At 39.2% G+C, this 25981-nt stretch overlaps 1 protein-coding gene across 4 annotated transcripts in view; it reads right to left on the reverse strand.

Moving 5' to 3' along the window:
- Positions 1–12986: 12986 nt before the first annotated feature.
- Positions 12987–25981, reverse strand: part of AFF1 (ALF transcription elongation factor 1) — a 236919-nt gene continuing 223924 nt past the window's right edge. For all 4 annotated transcript variants that reach the window (XM_047856954.1, XM_047856955.1, XM_047856953.1 and 1 more), the window contains 5 exons: positions 22753–22889; positions 22096–22164; positions 21507–21644; positions 19465–19670; positions 12987–18446 (listed from right to left, as the gene is read on the reverse strand). In XM_047856954.1, the coding sequence (XP_047712910.1) occupies positions 18325–18446; positions 19465–19670; positions 21507–21644; positions 22096–22164; positions 22753–22889 (672 nt within the window). In that variant the 3' untranslated portion in view covers positions 12987–18324. The remainder of the gene's footprint in view (positions 18447–19464; positions 19671–21506; positions 21645–22095; positions 22165–22752; positions 22890–25981) is intronic.

Raw genomic sequence — 25981 nt, forward strand, 5'->3', positions numbered from 1 at the left:
AGAAAAAAATGGTTGTTTCAACAGAGGAAACCAAATTTTAATTTTGCATCTGTATACTTTTGATATTAAATGTTAAAAAAAAATTAAAAAAAATTTTTTTTTTCAACGTTTATTTATTTTTGGGACAGAGAGAGACAGAGCATGAACGGGGGAGGGGCAGAGAGAGAAAGGGAGACAACAGAATCGGAAACAGGCTCCAGGCTCCGAGCCATCAGCCCAGAGCCCGACGCGGGGCTCGAACTCGCGGACCGCGAGATCGTGACCTGGCTGAAGTCGGACGCTTAACTGACTGCGCCACCCAGGCGCCCCTTAAAAAAAAATTTTTTTTAATGTTTACTTGTGAAGGGGAGAGAGAGGGAGACAGAATGAGTGAGGGAAGGGAAGAGAGAGAGAGAGAGGGAAACACAGAATCTGAAGCAGGCTCCAGGCTCTGAGCTGTCAGCACAGAGCCTGATGTGGGGCTCAAACCATGAGATCATGACTTGAGCTGACTTGGACACTTAACTGACTGAGCCACCCAGGCGCCCTGATATTAAAAGTCTTTTTTAAAACAAGTCCATTCTAAGCTTGATCACATAAAATTCCTTTCTCAAGATTCCCTTTTCACAAACCTTCTGTAACTTTCTATATCCAATTAGGTTTTGTCCTTTTTCCTTTTTCTGGAACAGTCATTTTATTTTAGGACAAAATTACTTTTTATTTTTTTACTAAAAAGAAAAAACCCAAAAGTCCTTCATATGTTTCCTTATTAAAAAAACATTGTGTTCTCTACTTCTTTTCATATGCAGTTGGTCTTTTTAGCCCTTTTATTTCTAGTAGTTTTAATTATATATATCTATATCTATATCTATATATAATCTATATCTATATAATCTATATATATATAATTTAATATATATATATTAGAATTCTTAACTGTTAGGATCTTTAATTCCTAGTTGAAAACTAAGAAAAAAAAGTGTGGGTTGGCAAATTTATAAATATATTTCACAGTTTCTAAAGTAGTAGATTTTTCAGTGTGGCACAAATCATGTTTATTAATGGACCCAAATATCTTTTATCTCTGTAGAAAATTAAAAAGCCAAAAGTAGATTAACATTAAATGCTAAATGTAAGTTTGGAAATGATTTAGATATTCAATGAATACCCATTATTCAGTTAGAGTTAGTATAAACTTTAAATTATTACTTTAAACAGTTGTGCTTGGATTAGACATAAACAACTATCATATTTTTTGGCAAATGTTGAAGACATACCTGCTTTTATTAAACCAGCATACTTAAACTAGCTTGTATTTATCAAGGATTGTCTTAGATCATAAACTTGAAAAAATCTGGGTTAGTTTCTATACTTCTGAGAGTATCTTGATAAAACACTTTTCTTTAAATTAAATAGAGCTCTTTACAATTTTGGTAATACCATCTGGAAAGAGAAAAATATCACCTATCTGTAACATACATAGACCTACATAAACATACAGACATCCAAAAAGTTCTTAAAGCTTTTGTTTTGAAAACTGTAGCCACGTCTCAGGTACAAAAGTCAAAAGAATTGTTGGATACAAACTGCGTTTCTGGCAGGTGGACTAAATTAACAGTACCTACTTAGATGGCCAAAGACACTATTTGCATGCTGTAAGGATTTTTTTCAGAGCTCTTTATGGAGTCATTTTCATCTTTTAGAAGCTTCTACATGCCATTTAAAGAATACATTCCATGGTTTCTGAGAGGTTTGGAATCTTCTAAACGTGCTTAAGGTGGACCTAAGTTAAAAATTCCCCAAAGAGGCCACTACAATTTCAAAAGATCAGCCATTTTCCAAAAAGGCACAAGAGCCTCATCCATAGGCCAGACGGAACCCATCTTTACCTTTAATGTCTTAACTGTGAGAGGCCCTGTTTTCCAACAACTGTTTCAAAACACAGGGAATCACGTTCCACCCCACCCCCACTCTTTGAACAGCACAGAGTGACTAACCAAGAAGCTTCAACAAGCAAAATGCAGGTGTGCACAATAAAGTTGGAGCGCTCAAAACACAAAGAGCAGACCTCACATCTCAAAGAGACCCTCAAATTCCAGGGTTAGCTAGAAAGCAGTGAGTTCACTGGGCTTTGTGAGTACTAGGCACCTATGTGTTCACTGGCCTTGGAGACATTCAGGGTCTTTGGATCCCACTTCTTTTGCCAGGAGATGTCAGAAGTTCAGAAATAACAGAAGTAAAACCAATCAATCACCAAAGCAGTTAATTAGTAAAAGTTTATTATGCACACACCAGAAACACTCAAACCAATATGTGGAATGAGACTCAGGGGAATATTTGTTATCAAGCAGCTGCTTTCACAATGAGAAAACAGTAACTGTTTATTCAGTGTTAGAATATATTAGTGTTTTCTTAAATGATAGGGAATTGGTCAGTGTGTTACTTCATACCAACTTTGGGAACTGTTCAAGTTTTGCTTATTTTCAGAGGCATAAGCAAGAAATGACCCAGGTCAAGTTAGTCTTGCAAAGTAAGCTAAATCAAGTTTTGTTTATATGACTAAACTGGTTTTGTCTGTTCAGAGAATTTTCAAGGCTGGTCTCCGTTTGTTTTTTAACACTGCCATGAGTGTTCATGAACATGTCTTAATGTAAGCATGTTTTCATTTATCTTCATAGGTTCATACAAGTGGAATTGCTGGGTTGTATGGTAACAATTTTTAAGAAACTACCAAACTTCTTCACAGCAGCTGTACTATATTATATTCCCATCAGCACAGTATGAGTTTTCTGGGTTTTTTTCATCCTTAACACTGTGTGTTGTCCTCTTTGATTATAGCCATTCTACTGGGTGTGAAGGTGTAGCTTCATGTGGTTAAATTCATATATTTTTTTCCTAAGGGAAAGGGTTGCTCTCTAGTGGTGCATTCTGCACATTACACGTGGGAAAAGGGCCCTAATGAGAAGCCTAAAGCTAAAACTTGTTAAAATTCATTCATTTCATGTTGTGCCTGCATTGCTTAGCACACCGAGTGCAATTTGAGGCCCAGGTTCAAAATGTTTTCCTCATTACCACTATTCATAATCCTCAGGAGCTGGCTGGTTGTCTGTGGCTTTTACTTAATCCCCAGAGGTACATTATAGTCAAAACCCTAAGCTTTTCTGCTTCAGATCTCCTCCTCTTTGTGCACACAGATCTCTTGGTGTACAGGTTTACACCTGCAGGGTGGCTAATGCCTATGAATAAGGGGAGGAAGAGGCCAGAGACGGTTTTGTTGACTCAAACCTACCACATCCTTTCAAGCCAGAGCCAGAGAAGTAAATAATTCTTACTAGTGGAATGAATGTAAATTCTTTTTAATGAATTGCACACAAATGGAATGTCTGGTGGCTCCTTGGTATTTTCAGGTAACACTTTGTAAATATGCCTGTAGGGAGTTGTAAAGTTTTAGGAGAATGGGTCTCAGCTGACCCTAGGCTTCTAGGCTCTGCTGGAAGGAGAGAGCACTATGCACATTAAAAAGAGCAAAAAGTTGAGCCAAGGAAGGAACCTGGCCAGGGATTTACTTAACTTACAGGAATGTATATTTGGTAAGTAATGAAAGATGTGGCTTCAGGAAATTAGGGAAGTAGAACCAAACATTTAATGGTTTAATGTAAGAACCTACAAGTTTTGTTTTATTGCAACAGGATTTTTTTTTTAAGTGTCCATATGTGAAATTTCCCTGACTTCCTGTGTTTTAGGTAAATGTTTCATGCTAACAATGCATTTTACTATCCTTACCTATCCATTAAATGATTATGGAGATTCATCATTTGTGTAAATATGTACAAAAATACATATGCATACTCAAATGCCTGAACACAGAACTGTAGAGAATATAATGGAGGGGTCTTGCCATGGCTGATTAATGTCCCAGTCAAGTGGAAACAAGAGGAAGAAACACATCTGTGACATTTTTGTACACAGTAATTCTCCATAGTCCAGTCCACTTGTGTTTCCAATCGAGGTGGATATAAGTGTATAAGGTTCAGGATAAAGTTTATTCAACTTTTGGTTAAGCACTGGATATAAAGGGGAATTAAAATATTCTGGGATGAATACAATTTTTAAACATGTATTAGAACTTCAAAAATGTTGATATAATGAATAGCGCTTTCCAAAGAATATGTGGAGATTTTCATTAATCCAGTGATGCTGCCATCATGCCCAAAACAAACGTAAGGAGACACTGGAAGTATTTAATAGGGACATACTATTTTTTCCTCTGCCTTTTGAAAATACGTGTTTTAGAGAGCTAAGCCTGGTGAGTTATTTATATGGACAAAACTACCATATAGTAAGGTGTGTGTATGCTTACCCATCGAGTACTGCAAACAGCTTTAAAGTGTTCTCCATATTTTCTGAGCAGTGCTCACTGATGTGTACTCCTCCCCCTCACCCAAGATGATGATTTTGTAGGACAGTAGTCCTTTGAGTTCTGTGTATCTCTAAATTTTAACCCATCAAATTTAACAGAAATACATGATTACTATTACTATTTCATAGACTTTAGGATAGTATGTATTTCAACCCCTTTCTGTTTTGATAGGAAATAGTATCAGACATTTAGGTAACTTGCACAAGGTAGAGGATAATTATTGTTTTGGTTTCTGGTTGTATTTTATAGATACTGTATCATGAAAGTGAGACGCATCCTGCTGGGCCAAGGCATTCAGCCTTCAAAGTTGTCAGTTTCTAAGCTAAAGTTTTACTTGGTCCCACTACTGTACAACTTGGAGGACCCTGGGGGGATTCACACTGTTGCCAGTTTCAGTTATTTCATATTTGTTGGGATTTTAACCTTTGAAGTTACTTTGCATGACTTTAAAACTTTTGTTTTATGCTAGTTTCCTTAAAGGTTTATAACAAAAAAGTAAAATCTAGTGATACTTTTTTTTATTAAATAATACATGTCCTCATAAAAAGGAAAAAACCTACATATTTCAGCAAGCACTAGAGATGTACTCGTGTTCTGACTGGTTCAGGTAAATGGATAAAATCTACAAGGCATATGTAAGGCAACATCTGACTTGGGAAATCCCCCACTGTGCTAGTCATTGTCTAGTGACTACATATTCTCAGGACTTCCTTCTCAAGCTCCATTAAAATTTTTTTTAAAGTTTATTTATTTTGAGAAAAGAATGAGAGCAGGGAAGGGGCAGAGAGAAGCACCGAGGTGCCCCTTGAGCTCCATTTTATAAAACCTAATTCCTACCCACAATCCAATTTTACTAATTGCCTCTAGTATAATCCAAAAGTGGTTAAATGTTAAGAGTGTTATGATTCTGTTTGTAGAGGACATTAAAAGAGCTTATTTAAAAACAACAACAACAGCCACGTTTCCTCTAGTTCATTCTCATAAGCAAAATTCTTCATAATGAAGTCAGACAAATCAGTATCATAATCTGGGTTTCACCTTTTGCTAGCTGCTTGACCATAAATTACTCGTCTTTAGCTTAAATTTGATCATCTGCATGATAATGACTAATTTGGAAGGTGGTTTTAAAACTACAACTATGGAAGTTATACAGGACAAGTGGCTTAACATATGTTCTTTTCCCCTTCTCCATGTTTTCATTTTCTAGGTCTGTTGGGCTCTGGGGATGGGGATGTATCATGGAGGTAGTAAATGAAAGGGAAAAAGACTGAGTGGCTCCATTTTGCTCTGGTGAATTCAGGACAAATACATAGACACAAGAGGAGTGCTGTCCTTTGCCTAATAGATACACTGACATATGCCATGCTGTCAAGCTTGAAATAACTCAGTCTGAACATTGTAGCTACAGGGTGTTAGTTTTACAATAGCATCTATATTAGGACGGGCCAGAGGCAAGGACAATGGCTATCTGAATGGGAAAATATCAGATCTGAAGTTAACCTGTCACCTGGATGGAAAAGAGACATGCCATCCGGAAGTCAGGCACCTTGACCTATACTTTGTGCTACACACATTCTGAAGCATGTCACTTTACACAAAGGAATCACTCAGACTATTGAATGGATAGAATTAAACTTCATGGGGATAAGAAATCAGTCTTCCCTTCCTCTTTTATCTTCATCTAAAATAAGCAAATTATCAGGTTATTAGGACAATAATCAAGTGAGGCTGGGGACTGACCTGTAACAGATTTTAGATTTGATCTCTGTAGGCCATAGAGAAACCTATGGTGAAATTCATTCCGTAGATCCTCAAAACTGTGCCCATATTTCATAGCTTCCATTTTATCCAGGATAAATGTCATCTGCTTGGACAAGGAATATGTTTTAAAGATTAATGGAGCTTCAGATCCTGTTTATCAATGATGTATGCAGTTTCACCTACTTAGGGGTTGATCATTGCCTCCTACAGGGTTGGAAAAAAAGAAATGGGAATTGTAAGCAGCTCACAGATGATGTTTTCTGAGGTGCAAGCAATGGAGTATTAAGAAAACAGTCCCATTTACAATTGCACCAAAAAGAATAAAATACCTAGGAATAAACAACCAAGGAGGTGAAAGACCTCTACTCTGAAAACTCATGAAAGAAACTGAAGAGGACACAAAGAAATGGAAACACATTCCATGCTCATGGGTTGGAAGAACAAAAGTTGTTCAAACGTCTATACCATTCAAAGCAATCTATGGGTTTAATGCAATCCCTATCAAAACACCAGCAGCACTTTTTCACAGAAGTAGAACAAACAATCCTAAAATTTGTATGGAATAACAAGATGCTGAATAGCCCAGGAAATCTTGAAAAAGTAAAAACTGGAGGTATTACAAGTCCAGATTTCAAGTTATATTACAGAGCGGTAGTAATTAAAACAGTATGGTACTAGCATAAACACACACACAAAGATCAATGTTATAGAAAACACAGAAATGAACCCACAATTATATGGTAAATTAATCTTCAATAAAGGAGGAATGAATATACAATGGGAAAAAGTCTCTTCAACAAATGGTGTTGGGAAAACTGAACAGCAATATGCAGAAGAATGAAACTGGACCACTTTCTTTCACCAAACAAAACCAAAATGGATTAAAGAGCTAAATATATGAGACCTGAAATCATAAAAATCCTTGAAGAGAGCATAGGCAATATTTTCTCTGATGTCAGCTGTAGCAACATTTTTCTAGATAGGTCTAAGGTCAAAGAAATAAAAACAAACCATTGACTACATTAAAAGTTTCTGCAAAGGAAACAACAAAACTAAAAGACAACCTATTCAATGGGAGATATTTGCAAATGACATGGCTGATAAAGGGCTAACCAAACATTATCCAAAACATTAAAGAACTGATACAACTCAATACCCCAAAAACAACCCAATTCAAAAATGGGCAGAAGACATGATCAGACACTTCTCCACGGACATTCAGATGGCCAACAGACACATGAAAAGTAGCTCAACATCACTCATCATCAGGGAAATGCAAATCAAAACCACAATGAGATATCACCTCACACCATTCAGAATGGCTAAAATCAAAACCACAAGTGTTGGCAAGGATGTGGACAAAAAGGAACCCTCCTGCACTCTTGGTGGAAATGCAAACTGGTGCAACCATTCTGGAAAACAGTATGGAGGTTCCTCAAAATTAAAAATAGAACTACCCTATGATCCAGTAATCACACTACTGGGCATTTACCCTGAAAATACAAAAACACTAATTCAAAAGGATACATGCACTCCTACATTTATAGCAGCATTATTTACAATAGCCAAACTATAGGGGCACCTGGGTGGCTCAGTCTGTTGAATGTCTGACTCTTAATTTCGGCTCAGGTCATGATTCCAGGGTCGTGGGATCGAGCCAAGCATAGGGCTCTGTGCTGAGCGTGGAGTTTGCTTAAGATTCTCTCTCCCTCTCCATCCCCACTCATTCATGTGTGCATACATGTGCTCTCTCCAAAAAAAAAACCCCCAAAAACCAAAAAACACACATGCGTGCACACACGCACACACACACAAACAAAACTTAAAAATAGCCAAACTATGGAAGCAGCCCAAGTGCCTACTGATGAATGTATAAAGATGAATGTATAAAGATGTGTTGTATACACAACAGAATATTATTCAGCCATAGAAAAGCATGAAATCTAGCCATTTGCAACACGGATAGAGCTAGAATATAATGCTAAATGAAATGTCAGAAAAGACAAATACCATATGTCACTCATATGTGGAATTTAAGAAAGAAGCCCAAAACAGGCGGTGGTGGGTGGTGGTAGAGAGATAAACCAAGAAACAGACTCTTAACTATAGAGAACAAACTAATGGTTACCAGAGAGTAAGTGGGGAGGTGAGGATTAAAGAATACACATATCATAATGAAAGAAAAAAAAAAAAAAAAGGAAAGAATGTATACCCATCCACAGTTGCTAGAAGAGCTTTTTGGGAGAAGTAGGTTTGGTAACATCAAAAATTTTAAATTTGACTTCTCTTTTGACTGAGACATCCCTCTTACAAAAATTTATCCTGTAAAAATACTTGAAAGAATGCACAATGATGTGTTTATCAAGATTCCTAAAAAAAAAAAAAAAAAAAAAAAAAAAAAAAAAGAAAAGAAAAGAAAAGAAAAGAAAGATTCCTCAGTATAGCTGTTTGTAACAGAATAACGGGCAGAGGCCCAGGGGAGGCTTGTATGCATAATGTGAGAATGTTTACATAAAGGGAGATATATCCTTATTACACAATATATTGCATCCAAAATAGGATTACCATAAAAACACTGACATAAAATCAAAAGAATCAAAATATACTCCAAATTTATGTTTAAAAACAACATATAAGTGCACAATGAGTTCTGGAATGAGATGCACCAAAAGTAATGGCTATTAGCTCTGGAGGGAAATGGATGAGTACGTTTGCCCTTGTGACTTTTTTGTTGATTGTTAAATGTTTATTTATTTTGAGAGAAAAAGAGCAAGTGCGAGTAGGGGAGGGGCAAAGAGAATCACAAACAGGTTCCACGCTGTCAGCAGACAGCCCACGGAGACCAATGAAGGGCTCCATCTCACGAACTGTGAGATCATGACCTGAGCCAAAATCAAGAGTCGGATGCTTAACCGACTGAGTCACCTAGCTGCCCTTGCTCTTGTAATTTTTGCTCTACATGCTTTTATGTCATTTGATTAAAAAAAATTTTTTTTAAATGTTATTTTGAGGGAGAGAGAGAATCTGAAGCACGCTCCAGGCTCTGAGCTGTCCACACAAAACCTGACGTGGGGCTCGAACCTGTGAACCATGAGATCATGACCTGAGCCAAAGTTGGACTCCTAACTGACTGAGCCACCCAGGTGCCCCATCATTTGATTTTTTTTTAGGTTTATTTTTGAGTGAGTGAGAGAAAGAGAGGGAGGGAGACGGAGGTAGGGGCAGAGAGAAAGGGAGACACCGAAGCTGAAGCAAGGCTCCAGGTTCTGAGTTGTCAGTGCAGAGCCCAACACAGGGCTCAAACTCGCAAACTGCAAGATCATGACGTGAGCTGGCACTAAGTCAGGCACTTAACCCACTGTGCCACCCAGGAACCCCTCATTTGATTTCTTTTAATGGCCTCTCTGTAGATCAGTTGAAAACAGGATTTAAAAAAAAATCCAAAATAATTTACATGATTGGGAAGCTCTGCAAAGCCACTCTAGCATATCACTCCCTTAAGATGCTTGTAAAGTCCTCAACTACAATCCTGTGTGCTAAGTCCTACCAGCAGGAAGAGTTTCTTCAGAGACTGTAAGACAAAGATAGAAAAGCAGGGAATTGAATAGTTAACTGAAGACATTTTTCTAAGGCCCATGCAGTTGAGTACAACTCATTTTTCACATCTAATCATGTATGTACCTATAGAAAAATGTGTGTGCATGCGCCTGTTTGTGTGTATTGTTGCTTAGATGATAATTTATAGGAATACTTAGCAGTAGAGAGATACAAACCCATAATTGTTTCTGCTGCCTACACATGAAATAAGGTAAATAAGATGTTAGGACTGGGCTGCAGCAACAGAGAAGGGTGATTTACAGCACTTATCCAGAGCAAGCACATGGTCTTTTGAAGCTAAAATAGAATTGTCTGTTTAGAAAGCATTCAAGGTCCACCCTGCAGTCAGTTAGAAGGGCACAGGTCTTTATTATCAGAGCCTTGATGTCTCACTACAGTCTCGCTTTCAGCAGAGTGTGGTCTACAGGGAAACCGCAAACACCGAAAGAGTCCTGTTCTAAGACAAAACAGACTAGACGGGTACGTTTATCTAAGCACAGCCAAAATGACAGCAGATAAAATTCTGATTATATTACGGTAAACACCGCTGGGCTTCAAAGTTGTTTGGAATGGACTGGAGGGTTCTAAACACCTAGATGTCCTAAGTAAAAGTAGCCTGGATTGTGACAATTTACATTTCCAACAACTCTGGTAAATCGTGAACAAATATCTATATAAATAATTCAGGCTCCACAAGTGCCTAAATACTTGCTAATACAAATACTAACAAGGCCACCGAGGGAAATTACTACTTACCTCAGAGTTGTTGCTGGTTTTAAATAATACAAAGCCTCTCAGGGTCTGGGAAGCAGCCCACACATACCTCAAGACACCAGAAGCAGAAACTGCAAAGACATTGGCAGAAGTTGGCCTACTTAAAACTAAACAAGCTCTGCTTAAAAGGGCCCTAATAAAAACTGAAAAGCAAAAGATAATTTGGAGAGGAAACCTTTATAACATAAGGAGAGGTTAATATCGTAAATACATAAGTCAAAAGGAAAAAGATTAATAGCTTGAAGGGAAGTCATCTATTCCTTTTTCTGCTCAGCATCCTCTCTCTCACCTTCCTAATGGTGAACTCATTACATGATTTCGGTGAAAACCTTCCCCACATCTACTGAATTGGACACTTGAACTGGATTTGGGGTACTGGTCACATAACCCATGCACTGCAAATGGCCACTTGGTACGTGATGGGGAAAAAAACCATGTACCACAGGAATAATATCTGAATGAAAACATCAGAAGATACCATTTCCCATCTATCAAATTAGGTAACTTCTCCCTTTGCATTTTTTTTTTTAATGTTTATTTTTTGAGAGAAAAAAAGAGCACAAGTTGGGAAGGGCCAGAGAGAGAGGGATACACAGAATCTGAAGCAGGCTCCAGGCTCCGAGCTATCAGCACAGAGCCCGATGTGGGGCTCAAACCCGTGAACCGCGAGATCATGACCTGAGCCAAAGTTGAACGCTTAACCGACTGAGCCACCCAGGCGCCCCTCCCTTTGCATTTTCTAAACATGATATCTAGAATCGGAAAGGCAATGGATTATCAATGCATGCTAAAATAACTGGATGTTGGAAGATGTTGAAACAGGGAAAAGCCTGTATTTACAACAGCGTTCTGGTGGTCATATCTTAACCACTCACTCAAAGTTAGCATCACTGGAGACTTTAGGCGTCTCCTGATGTAACACCATGTGAAGTATACCACATACTCTGTAGGGTCTTTTCAAATATAATCAAGACTCTAAGACTGAATCCAGTTTCCAGGAAATATAGAAGTTAGAGGAATGAATTAAAGGACACTTGGTGGAAACACACAAATGTTTTTAATATAATAAATGTTACTCATGAAACTTGACTGAATCCTGGTTTGAAAAATAAGCCCTAAGGCCTTTCAGGGACAAATGCTGAAATTTTAACATGAACTGAACTTCAGATGTTTGTGAAAAAGTTTTCTTAGTTGGTAACATGTTACTGGCATTGGAAAATGTCCTGGGAAATGCATGCTCAACTTTTTAGGGCTGAAATCTAATTCAGCATAAATATATACATGCACACATATACTAAGGATAATATAGTACAATATTAAGTGCTGAATCTGTCCAAACAGTTTGCTTCAGGGATGGTTGTGGAAGCATTCTTTATAATATCCCCTACTTAGAAATAATCTCCATGTCTAACAAGGTTGGTTAAATAAACTGGTACAACCATGCAACGGACAACCACTACTGATAATCTATAATGGACAAGATAGGACACGGATAGCATTTGTGAAAAAGATGAAAACCAGAGATTTTATGACCCATTTTTCCAGGCTTAGTTCAAATGAGAGCTCTTCCCTAGAGATCCCTTCCCTTCTCTTAATGAAACACTCCCTTTTCCCACACTTGCCATTGCATGCTTACCAGTTCTTGCTGCTTGTCAACTTTACCACAAGCTTGCCGAGGGTGGGTATCTATTCATTAGGACCAATATAAGTAGAGGTCAACCTAACCTAAGGAACAAAAAATGAAAAAGAGGTGGGTAGTGAGGTCTGAGGCTGGAGGGTAGCTGTGGGCAGTGTGGTGCAGCAAGGGGAAGGAATAAATTAAAGGAGCCACCAATTTAAGAGTGTTCATGCCAGGCATTATGCTAAACACTCTCCATATCCTCTTGTACAATCCTCACCATCTTACTAGGTACATACCAAATGAACAAAGTTTATAAATGAAAAAACCCCACAGAGGTTAAACAACTTGCCCAAGGACACATAGCAAACTCAGGGGCCAGAATTCAAATTTGCCAAGTCAGATTTCAGTATCTGGGTTCTTGCTGATTTTCTAAAACCACTGGTGTAAAACATTAGCTCCTTCAGAGTAACAAAGGGAGGACAGACCATATGCCTTTAGATTCCTTTCAATACTAACATTATACAAATGTGTCCACGCAACAAGTTAAAAATAGGCAAATTATGGTCACCATTGCACCGGGCAGTTGAGGTCAGAAAGAAAAGATGCCACAGTGGTGGTATCAGGCTAATTTGTGTGTGACTGAAGTTCTAGAAAATAAACCAAAGGGAAGGATGAGCACCCTCTGCCCCCACTTCTGTTCCCATTTTAACAATAAATACATATTGTGAACAACAGCATGTTATTCCACCATGTGAGGCTCGCCTTGGCTATATAATGGTAATTATATATGGCAATTTTAGGAATTCGTTTATTCAAGCAAAAGGAAAGCATGAATTCAACCCCAACAATTTCTCTAAATTTTTATTAATTTTTTTTTTTTACAGCTCGATCCTCTTGTGAAAAGGAAACAATTTGAAGATTAACAAGTCAATTACATGTTTTTGTGTTTTTTTTTTTTAAACAGCAATTAATCCTCATTACAGAGAACAAACAAAAGATCTGTGGCACAGTATCTTTGGAAAGATCTTTTGCAAATTTTTCTTCTAAAAAAAGAAAACTATAATTTTCACAGATCACATGTCTCTTTCAAAGGACTATACAAGGCAGCTAAATTTTATTCACAAAAGCCCCAAGTTGCAGTTCCATTGCTGAAGTAGATAAAATACATGGAGTCCCCTTGTGTTGCACATCTTCCCATTGAGAGCATCACTGCTTCTCTATCCTACATACAAAATCACTGTATGGACTAGACAGCTGGCACATTATTCCACAATAACTAAAGAAAAATTCATATTTTAGACCAGTGATCATTTATCAACTGGACAATTTTATTCTTTTTTAAACAATTTTAATACCAAGATTTGACTTCCTCTAAAGTTATAAGAAAGCAACAAATATATAATATAATATAATATATAATGGTAATAAATAAAAAAAAAAAAGGCAACCCTGCTCAGGTATCATCCAAAACATGATCACATTCAGGAAAAAAAAAAAACAAAAAACAAAAAGATTTGGGACACATGCCTATAAACACACACACACACCAACATGAACAGTGTATACTTGATATCTGAGGGGGGATGTGCAGTAATTTTAACAATACATGTTGATGGCCTGAACAAAAGGCGAAGTTAATACTGCCTGTGTTAAGCATCACTTCAACATCTACTTTTAAGCAAAGCAAGTTATCTTCCTTAGGTCAGCCACTGCCCGGTCTCACCAGGGCAGCATGGCCACCTTGCTGCCAGTGGTCTTATTCCCTTGTCCTTCCAGGCCAATATAGTACCATCTAGGCTCACGGGGAGCTGTAGGTCTTCTTCCTGCTCTTGTGGGTAGAGAAATATAGGCACTTTTCTGCCCATCACAGTACCTGTTGATATCTGGCGCACAGTGGAACATATTGTGATTTCCCTAGGACGACAGGAAATTCACAGCTCCCTTAAGTAGATGGTGCTTCTCAACTCATCACAAAAACTAAAGAACATGGCCAGTGGTCATCGTTCTTAGTCACCAAGAAACCAACACAACTGGATTGCATACTGGAGGTTTATACGGTAGAAATACCACTTGCAATGTTTGAAGGAAAATCCCCCGACATGTTATTCTGCCAGTCCACCTCCAGCAAACAAAATGACAGAAGATAAAAAAGGCACAGGAAAAAACCTTACATCCATTAATTCTCAATAGAACCAAAAACAATCAAAAGAGGCAACCCACCACAGAAAGGGAACAAAGGAGTAAGTACCGCCATAATCCTGACACTCCTCCTCCATGGCCACTATGCAGAACTCACTTTCCAGGGAGTGAATCTCTGCATTTGTTTCTAAAAGAAGCCCAAATATTCTTGCAAAATTTAAATGTTGGTAATTGATAGTAAAGAGTGTAGTAGATGAAGTGGCAAAGTTTTTCAAAGATTTGTGTAGTGTCTGGGAAAACAAATCCTTAAGAAAAAAGTAGAATCTGTGGTAAGAGGTACGGAATCAAGCCTTATTGGATTCATTTACCTTAAGGTGTACAAATATGCATCACACTTCATGAAGCAGAAGAGCAAAGGTACACATTAACATTTAAGACCCACATTAACAGGTCTTAAAGCCATATCAAAATAAATACAGCATTATCCCCAAATTACCATTACTTCAAAATTATGTTTGGTCAACAAAGGCACAATAAATATATCCAATTCAACCAGCCTCATATTCTTGTGTGTGTGAATGTTTATGTAACACATACAACACACACACACACACACACACACACACACACACACACACACACACACACATCTCCTTTCATCTATCAGATATAAGAGCTGTTCGTTTTGGAGGACATAATGGTTAATCTTTTTAGTTCTAAAAATTATTGGACAGGAAACCTAACAAGAGTAATAAGCTCCCAATTCTAACATGAATATTTAAGGTACCAATTAAGGCAAGTTTTCAGCCAGAAAGGGGTCAATTGTTAGCTTCTCAACAGCCTGAGATCTGGAATTAAAGGATATAAATGTGTTCTAATTTGTCCACAGGAAAAGGCTAAATATTTTGGTCAAAACAGATCTATAAAATCAAGGTCCTTTTGGCTTAAAAAATCAGACTCATTCAGTCTCATTCAGTACTGAGTATATCAGATAAACCATTCTATTGCAGTTCTCTTCCTGATACTATACCTGCTGGACCCCCACTTCCTCACCACAGCCAGCATGTGGTGAGTGTTTTCACATTTTTAACCCAGTGTGATTTGGTAAATTTCAGTGAAGTGTTTTTCATTGTTTAGCAGGGCCCCTAGTCTGGCTAAAATCTCAAGTTCAGTGATTCACATTTTAATTATCTCCAGAAAGGACAGAAACATTCAACATTTTAAAAAGTAAAACAGTGTTCTTCCATTTCTTAGTGTACACACACACACACACACACACACACACACACACACACACACACAACTGTAGTGCCAAAGGCAAGATTTTCACTTCTTAAGATGTTTTGTATTTGTCTCATTTTATAATCTAGTCCTTTCAACCATCTACCTCAGTACAAAAAATCTGCCTTTGGGAATTTAAGCATGCAGTGAAAAAGTGCAGCGATTTTAAAAATTCTTTAGACTTCTATATACAACTGTAACAGGAAAAAGACCTTATGAACATTAAGGATTCATCAGCCACTATTTTTCATATACTCTATTTTAAAAGTAGCCATTGGGAATCCTCTTTTAGGTACAATGCAGTAAGAATCAGAAATATTCCATGATCAAAATACTACAAATTGATCTCTGCAAATTAATGTTTTTTCAAGGGACAAATAAATTTTTAATATAAAGGTCAGGGTGGGGGCAACGCTACACACAAGGAATAAGGCCACTGAAAAAGCAATCAGGTTTATTTATTTATTTTTTTTTTACAAGTGGCTGAGAAATCGACTTAGAAACGTCTTCAGTCACAGGAGCACTGTCTTTCACCAGAAGACCACACACGCCCTCACACACACACCCACACACTCTTTCTCTCTCTCTCTCTCTCCAACACAATCTGCATAGATCAGAACCTGTCCTAAAAAACACACACTTCCAAACTGACAGGTGACTTGCATTGGGGAATGGTGGGGTAAAAGGGAGGGGGAAGGCCAAGTGAATAAGGGGAAAAAAGGCATTAAATAATCACATAAAGCTGATTCTGGTGTCTGGTCTCCCACATTTTATGAGATGGACACAATGCCACAACCCACCAGGCAATTACTGTTCATTTAACAAAAAGTTTTGTTAAATGGCCGTGCTTTAGAACATCGATAAAGGAAATCTGTCCATCGAAATCACACATCAAATTCTTATGCTCAGGTATTACTACTGCCGTAATTCTCCGGCTTTAACCTAAACATGAGGTAACAAACCTCTGAACTAGCTACTGGTAACAAAATAGGTTGGATAAGACACTGAGGGAACAGCTTCACACAAACAGTTCATATGTGAAAAATAATCATGACTCCCACCCTCTACACATCCCTTTAAAGATAGACCAAAACTTACATTCCTCATATGGACCTTCAATCTGTTCATTACTCCCTTCCTCATTAATGATACGAAAATGACAAAACATTCTTGGTAGGAAACAAAATGTAGAGGGGCAGAATGGGATAAAGGTAGTGAAAAATGAACCAACTACAGAGGTAACACTCACTCCTCAATTTTAGTACATGTGCAAATTCTACTTCTAAAAGAGATATAAAGAATTGGCTTTTAAAAACACTGCACTCAAAATAATGCTTCCAATAACCTTCAAAGTTTTAATTAAAAAAATCTGTGCTTATGGTTATGTGGGAATTTTGATCGTGTTCTTTCATTCTAGGTCATTCCAAATGAACTTGGTTAAATGTCTATAACATGGCACTAACAACACATGGGAAGGCCACAGCTCCTCTTTAATCCAATCAAATCTAGTTGACTGAGAACACTTTGGAGTGAAGGCATGTGGTGATTTTTTTTTTTTTTTTTTTTTTTTTTTTTTTAAGTCTAATTAACCACCCAAATCCCCACATCCTCTCAGGGAGTTGATTTACCCTAGACAATCAAGGGCTCAGAAAGTCTACTTTTTGCTATAAATATAAAATAATTTGTAGCAGAAAAATATAGCCTCTCTAAGAAGTAGATTTCATTTTTCTTTGCTGACAAAATTCTGAGTTGGTTGGACAACATGAGTTACCACATAACTGTAGACCACAGATCAGCACCTCAAATTCCAGCTCTACTCAAATAAACATTAAAAAGCACTTTAGCCATCATCTGGTCAGGTATAAACGTTGGTTCCCTTCTTCCCCAAGGTAGAAAATTCATAATATAGTCAATGGTGACTGCCTTTCACGGAAGCGGGGTGGTGGGGATGGCAGCGCCGCGTCCTCCATTGTGCATGCGATCTCAAGATGGCTTCCCGGTGTGCGGTAGCCCCTCCCTCCGCAGCTCTGTTGTAGGTGGACTTGCAGCAGTGACTGAGAAATTGGAGCTGGGGTGAACGTGCGGTGTACTCCAGGCAACAGGAGGGTTGGGAAGGGTGGGGGGGAGTTGCCTTCAATTTTATAAATTATGACAATACTTGGTATTATCAAAGTGATTGTTCACGGGCAGAAAGTGGGGTACAGTGGAGTCCTTCACAACTTATGCTTTATAGATGACCATTAGAATTTACTAAACAAAACAAGTATTTCCCCCCTAAACTTAAAAGAAAAAAAAAAATCATCCACAAAACCCTACACCAAAATTCATTGTTTAAAAAATTTCCTTCTGGGAATGGACTAAGGTGGCTACTGAGATGACATGAACTTGCTCTCAGAGCTGAAACTGCTTCTCCTCATTTCATTTGCAATTTGCATCCTGCTGGTTAAAAAAAGTATGGAAATGTTTCTAGACCACTCATACGCCCACTTAAGTCTACATTGCACTTCTGTCCTTTAGTTAGGAAAGGCAAGATCATCTCTGAGGCCAGCCTCCTCATTCTGCTCCTGCATAACCACCGTGTCCAACCAATGATCACTTAAGTTCTTGAAAGTTTAAGTGGACAAATGTCCTGGCCATCTCACGGTGCTTCTCTTCTCGGTTTGGTGTCCTGATGAGACAAACATCTGAACTGTTTTTGAGGCTTTCAATGTGCAAAAAAGTTCCCAAGCCATCAAATCAACTTGGGCCTCCATTAAGGTGTTTTGGTTGCTTGTTTTAGCCGGTGAAAACCCTGTCTCGTATAGTGCACCAGATCCATCAAACTGCTGTTGAGGGCCAAGGCACACACACTTGTGCTGAGCTGAGCAAAAAATTCTGCAAACAAAGCAAAATCAAAACTAAGCAAACACATTTTCATACACAAAAATAATACAGGAAACATAAAGAGTCAAAGTTCCGGCAACTGTATCCCTGCAATATTCTGTACTTCATCATGGCAAAAAAAATCACGATCTACTCTAACGGCCTGCTAGTTCACACCCCTCTGCTAGACCAGAAAGGTTAAGAACTGAGTTGGTTTTAGAGTTGAATCCATAATGCCTGACACAGTGGCTAGTGTTGGAGAATACCCTATTTACACTACTGGATCAGCAGATGCATGAATCAGAACAAAACAAAACAATCCCAACATGTTAAAAGCATCATTTGTTTGCTAGGAAAGAAAGTTCTAAGAGGCTATGAGAAAATTAAGTGGCTACAGCCAGCTGGCCACCGCCTTTCCTGCAGCCAGGAAAAAATATGTAATGGCATTAATGTGGCATTTACATATACGCATCTCCTTAGTGGTCACTGGCACTGCCACGGAGCGGTCCGTCTAACAGCACACCCTATACCGTCTCCTAAATCTTGCATTTCTCCAGGGGCTGTCTTCTCAAAGGAGTCTCAAGAATGTTCACTATGCCGTATTTCTTCCGCTGTCGCTAACCATTTTTCTCAACGCACATTGAAAACAAGCAGGCAACTCCGTATTTAGGTTACACCACGCCATCTGTTGTGCCCGGAGATGGCCAGGAGCTTTCCTTCTTCACCTGCCTTGTCCCTGTGCTGGAGTTTCAGTTCAGGCTGAAATAACAATGCCAGAACTCCTGAAGGCGCAAGGTGCCGAAACCATTCCTAACTTAATTTTGCTAAGATCGAGCCACAGAAATCTGGCTCCATGCCACCAGAGCTCAAGAAAGAACTGTGACTAGGTGATGGAGCAGAATGGCCAAAATGTGAAAAGAGTAAATACCTACATTTCCTTTTCTTCGATAAAATGCACATAAAATACAAACCAACAACATCCTTCCCTCCCAAGCCCCCTGCCCCAGGAATTACCAGCAGAGCCATTTACCTTTATTCTTCCTCGTAAGGACCTCAGCCTGTTCCCAAAGATCAAAGGCGGCAAGGACATGGGAAGTGATGGTGACATAAGAAGATGTCATGTTTTGGATGGTGACAGGCATCCCACTGCTCCCTATGCTGCCAGCACTTGACTGGGAACCCATGGAGCTGGCAGAAGAAGGCATTGGGGAAAGAGGGGACGGTGTGCCTGTACTTCTGAAAGGTGAAGAAGAGAACTGGTTAATCATCTAAACCCACAGATTACGGATTTCTTGTCTCTGGGACCACAGTGCTAATTACAAAGTTTCCGTGTGTATTAGCCAAAATGACAATCGCTCCCACCAGATCAGAGACACCCTTTCAATATTTGGGGATTTCATAAAATACAACAAAATGGCCCCCCCCCCAATAGAGAAATTAACAGGACAGAGGCAAGGTGTCCTCCACATAATCAGGCAGGCAAATCTGGATTCTGAGTATGCCTACTCCATTTACACAGTCTACCCCCCTCAGCCCAGAAGCCCTCCTTTTCCCCACCCTCAATTCCAACTTCTACTAAGACAATGCTTCCCTGTGAAGATGGTCCTAACCTTCTATATATTCATTCTTTCATCCTCCCCATTTACTGAGTAAAACTCTGTACCCGGCAGTCTTCTAGACACTAGGGAAACATCATGGCTTCCTTTCGGCCACCACCTGAATGCGTCTCTTTGCATTTACCTATCAATTTATCCATTGCATTTATCACATCCCATTATACCCTTCTGTCTATTCCTTTTCCTTCCTTGAAGGCTGGGACCATTTCTTATCAACCTTTGCATTTCTAGCACTTAGCACAAAGAGTGGGCTCTTGACAAATATCTGCTGAACCAATGACTGGATGAGGACAGGACAGCTTCTGAGGAGACTGAGCAAGAAGTATTATGTGTCAGGGGAGTCACAGTCTTCTCTTTGCTCTCATCTTGCCTGCATACCTGCACATACAAGTTAATGAGCGCCTTGATGTGCATCAAATGCGAAACACAAGGAGAACACTTACACATAAAAAGTAATGGGAAGATGGGCCAGTGGCAGGAGCCTCACGACTGGGTATGTCTGCCCTCCGGGGGCCTGTAGGGACCCAGTGTCTCCAGGAGAGCGTGCATTTTGAAAGACTAGAGTGGAATCTCCATGAGGGCAGAGATTCCTGCCTATTTTGTTTACTGGCTATACTCTCTGTACCTAACAACAAGGTTTGGTATAGAGGTGGCTTGCTATATAGTGACTGGACAAACTGAAGTTCTCTCAAATAATGTGTCTGACATCTCAGGGGTGAGGGTCATGAAAATTTTCAGAGATACGAAGTCACTTCTCAATCAGGACTTTTTTTTTTTGAAAGGCCATACGGGAATCTCTTGAGTGCGCTGGAAATGGGGCAACCTTCTAGGTGACACTCTTAAAATAGCAAAACTTACCAGAACTGGGAATTTTTCAAGGAGTATGACCAAATTTTTAAAAATACTAGGCAAGTGCTACAGGGAAGAAAATTCTATCTTTATTTTAAAAACACCTGCACAAAAATTGCTTTGCAATATATTATGGTACAGATGAACAATTTCAGTTCACAAGGTGGGGTAGGGGGTGTGTGTGTGTGTGAATTTAGTTAGAACTTTCTTCATTCTTAATATCACTGTCACTGTCATAGATCCTAGAGGAGGTGGAGGGCATACAGTTCTGGATTGTTCTTGTTTACTGAAACACCAAGACAACATGCTATCTAGAGGGAGAAAAGACTGGCTCTGACTGGCTCTGCCTCTGTTTTGTTGTCAGGCAAATCTAAAGACCCTATGTTCTCTGTAATTATCTTTTTATATTACTCAATAAGCCAACACGTTGACTTATAACTATTCCTTAAAAAGGTAGAAATATGATAATAATTTAAGTTTAAGGAGATTAGCACACAGATGTACACAATCTTTGCAAAGCCAAAGTCATACAGATGCTTGCAAAAGCAAGAAGTAATTAAAGAAATAACTCAATTTTGAAAATTATTTAAATTAGACTCTTCATTACCTTGCAACGCATGGAGATGGTGCCTGGACAACTTTGAAAAAACTGCTGAAGTGTTCATTAAGAGCACGAGAATACTTTATTGCTATATCTTTTTTACAACGAAACATCGCCATGTTCAAAATGGATTGGCAACGCATGCTGTGGACATACACAGAAGTTTAAGTGAAGCATTACTACTTTACAGACACGAGTATCACCACTACAGAAAGCCATCTAACTAATCTCTTATAGCCTAAAGAACACACTGGGTTCTCCTCCTCTACACTAGGAAGAGTATCTTAACAATCTTACTACACTATTCACACTATCAGCAAAAGTAAATATTGGTGGAGAAACACAAATATACAAGAACATAATTGAAATTACAAGACCAAACCATCTACTGAGTCATCGGTAACATGGCACTAGATGCCTTTCATAAAAAGTAACTATCACTAGGTTTAACCCCTTGACCACACCTCCTACTACTTTCTGGTTTTGTTCCACCTTTCATTATAATTTCCATGTTAAGAAAGCAAATTTTAAAATCTTTTTTGTAACAGCAAAAGAGGCAAAAGCAAATGCTATTTAGACAAAAAAAAGTACACACCATAAAACAGCAAGTATTTTCTCTTGTGGAGCTGAGGCATCTGAGAAGGATTTTAATGACATTATAAATCTATAGGAAAACATAAAAATACATCAGGTTAAACAAAAGCAGTTAGAAAATCCCAGGCAAAAAGACATTTTACTATGTCTGTCTTCGCTTTCTGCTGATTTTTCTGAAGATGTGACGACATGAAAACCACGCAGAAAAAACCCCAAGGCTTTAGAGCAGTAATTCAAGCCATTCAGAAAAGCGGGCGAGGGCATGTCTCTTCCCTGGCCTGTCTACCTGCTGGAAACCACGTAGACTTGTGACTTGCGTCCTCACTGAGTCCCCTGCCGAAATGCAGATGATAAGGAAGGGAGCTTACAGTGAACTGATAAGAAAGCCAAACTGGAAAAACCAGCCTCTCCCTGAAAGGACTGGCATTTCACAGTGAACCTGGCACAATGAGAGAGCCAGACTCAGTCACTCTGCTCTAGCGCATCATCTAGAAGTGCTACACCCTTAGTTTGGGCTCCAAGAAGAGGTCCTGGATCAGTTACTTTTTTAAGGCTCCCCTTTATTAAGTTGTCTTCATACTAAGTTCAAATGGATTAAAGCAATAAAGGAGAGGAAAGAGAAGTACTTAGGGAGATGGCAGAATGACTGGGCACTTACTTAATGAGGTCTACGGTTTCTGAGTACACCGAGTAAGCCGACTGGGACGCCGGGCTCTCCGACTCCATGGCGATCCCACACTCGATAAAGGACAAGGCGGCCTCCAAGTACTTAAAAGCCTTCCCAACCTTGTCTGTCTGCAGGAGGAGAACATGGTCGTTGTTAGACCTTTGTTTAGTTTCTCAAACACATTCTTTAACCTTCATTTCCCTCCAACTGTCTTAATTTACTTATGGCCAGGGAAAAGGGTGAACTCAAAATGATAACCAAAAAGCCTGCTGGCTCTGACCCGCTGAAAACTTTCTTTTAGCAAAAATTTGGTAGGAAGATGAAAATAATGTTGTTAAGACTGTTCTCTCAAAATCTTAAACTACATATTCAAACCAAGGCAATAAGTCCCCTTGCTGTTAGTGTGCAATTACTCATTACATAATTTTCTTGGGAAATAGATTTTTCTACACATCTAGACTGATGCAGACACAAATATCTTTGTTATGTGTTGAAGTTTATCTTATAAGCAGTAGAAAACATTACGGTTTATGAGCATCTTAGATATTATGTCTAACAATAATAGTTTTATGTATTTTACAGCCAAACAGATTATCCCAACTTCTCTGGAAGTCAGGGTTCAGTGCACAAGGCTATCCCCTAGGCTAGCAGGGATAAACTTGCAGAGTCCCTTAAAGGGCAAGCAGAAATCTATGAATGAAATCAGATACTGGTGGTCACCCAAACCTGAAGGCATACTGTGTCACTTAATGCCCCCTCACTGGAGCACAGCCAGCTCCTCTGAGGCTGTGATAAGCACAGCCTTTTCTCTACACTTGGCATCTGCACCACATGTCATAAGAGCAACTGATTAACATGACATTTCCAAGTTTGTAGCTGCTGCCAAGGCTTTCGATCTGATACGTTCAAAAAGAAGTAATAACAGCGAAGATGCAAGTGGAGTGGAAGGAGATGGTGACATATCAGCAAAGAAAGATAGTGTGGGGCTACTAAGTTTTTAAAATAACTTGGTTCTGGGGTGCCTGTGTGGCTCAGTCGGTTGAGTGTCTGACTGTTAGCTCAGGTCATGATATCACAGTTCATGGGTTTGAGGGCCATGTCGGGCTCTGTGCTGACAGCCTGGAGCCTGCTTCACATTCTGTGTCTCTCTGTCTCTCTCTGTTCCTCCCCAGCTTGTGCTGTCTCTCTCTCAAAAGTAAATAAAAGTTAAAGAAATTTTTTTTTTTTTTATATAACTTGATTCTAAAATACTTTTTCTAGAGCAGGTAGGCTCAGAAAATTAGCGACAGAAAGAATAAAGATCAAAGTGGCAAGCTCAGTGAATCAGCAGTAGAGGCTTAATGGTTTGCTTCATTGGTAAGAATTTAACTCCTGAAATTTATTTATTCAATGCCAACTCCTTCACGGAATTTCCAAGATTTATACTGGCCTTAGCCTATACACAAAAGAAACTATAGCAAAACAAGATGCCTCTTTGAGGTAACTATTTTCTAAGGCCATTAACGCAAATATTCCTGTGCCGGCTCCTGTGGAGCTCTGGAGACAGTGTTCCAGCAGTAGTATTCACACTTCCCTACTCAACAGTGACTCCAATGTGGAGATAAAATACACCCCTCTATATTCAGTTGTGAGCTTAACTCCTTGGAATCCAAAATGGACCTAGTTGAGACCTTGTGCCATTAAAAGAATATTACAAAAAAAAAATTACAAAGAGGCTGGTCATTCAGGTTTTTGTCCAAACCGGCATATTTTCACAGCAAAATGAGCTGCTATTTATTAAAATGAGATTCAACAGGTATAAATCAGGACTATCCGGGGCAACCGGGGATACAAGGACAGCTTAGGTAGGGAGAAAGAAGATGTGCAACTGTATAAATAAAAAGCAAAAGAAAAACAAAGTTCCCTGTACTACTGTTTGAATAATGAAGGGATCTACTAATGAAGGGACGCTGAAAGCATCCACTGCCAAGACAAATTTTAGATAACCGGCTGACAAAGTACTGAATATTTGCTCTTTTACAAAACGCAAAAGGTTCTGACAGTTCTGGCACCAACTTTGGAGAGCTAGAAGGCAGAGACTGGAAGAACACTGTCATTTGGTACAGAGTCAGACATCTTAATCTGACTCAGGCCATCCTAGTGACAGGGCAGCTTTGGAGATCAGTCTACAGAGGCTTGTCTCTGATCCCCTTACAGCACCCAGCATAGTAAGGACTTGATAAACATACTGCCCTGGTGAACGGGGCTGAAAAAAGGGTCTCAGTCCAGCCCTCCCTAGGCAGTCAGTCTGAGCAGAGATGTCTAGGTTGGGGTTGAAGAGCACCAGGCCAGGATCTCAGTGGCCACCACGGCCTGGTCCGACTGCGATCCCCACGGGCCTCTGGAATGTGTGGGTCAGTTTGTATGTGGGAGAACAGAGGCAACCCATGTTCTTCCCATGTGGTACAAGGTTCAATATATGGTATTGGCAGGGGTTTAGGTCTGGGGAATACGTTAAACAAAAGGCCCAGAGTCTCAGATGTTTCAACATAACAAAGGGCAAACATTATCTAATTATACTACAGCAGAAATGTAAAAGGACATTTAATTGCACACGCACAAAGCATCCCTTTCCAGAAGTCCCAACAGCCACTGGGTAAAGAGAGCTCTTCTTTTAATTTGTTTAATGTTTTTTTATTTCGAGACAGAAAGACACAGAGCATGAGCAGGGCAGGAGCAGACGAGAGGGAGACACAGAATCTGAAGCAGGCTCCAGGCTCTGAGCTGTCAGCACAGAGCCCGACACAGGACTCGAACTCATGAACCATGAGATCATGACCCGAGCCGAAGTCAGACACTTAACCAACTGAGCCACCCAGGCGCCCCAAGACAGCTCATTTTTAAAAAGCATATTTACCAACAGTATAATCATTACCTTCATCTTAAAATTTTACCTAACAGCCTTTGGTCTGCATTCCCACGGGTTACTATCTCAAAGGTTTTAATTTTGGAGGCAAACAGACTATCTCACCTTTTGAAATGTTTCAAGCTGAACATAAATTCATAGACTTTCAATAGCAGAACTTGTCTTTCACATCCAAGGAATTCATTCAGTGGCACAAGGAAGCACTCATGCGTTAAATCAAACACTACCAGGTGGATTTAACTTCCATTCGTTTAGATATAAAACTTGTCACTAGGTACACTGTATATTCGCCCACGCTCAGACTGAGTCAGAGAA

This window comes from Prionailurus viverrinus, chromosome B1, assembly GCF_022837055.1.
Source record: "Prionailurus viverrinus isolate Anna chromosome B1, UM_Priviv_1.0, whole genome shotgun sequence".
Lineage (NCBI taxonomy): Eukaryota > Metazoa > Chordata > Mammalia > Carnivora > Felidae > Prionailurus > Prionailurus viverrinus.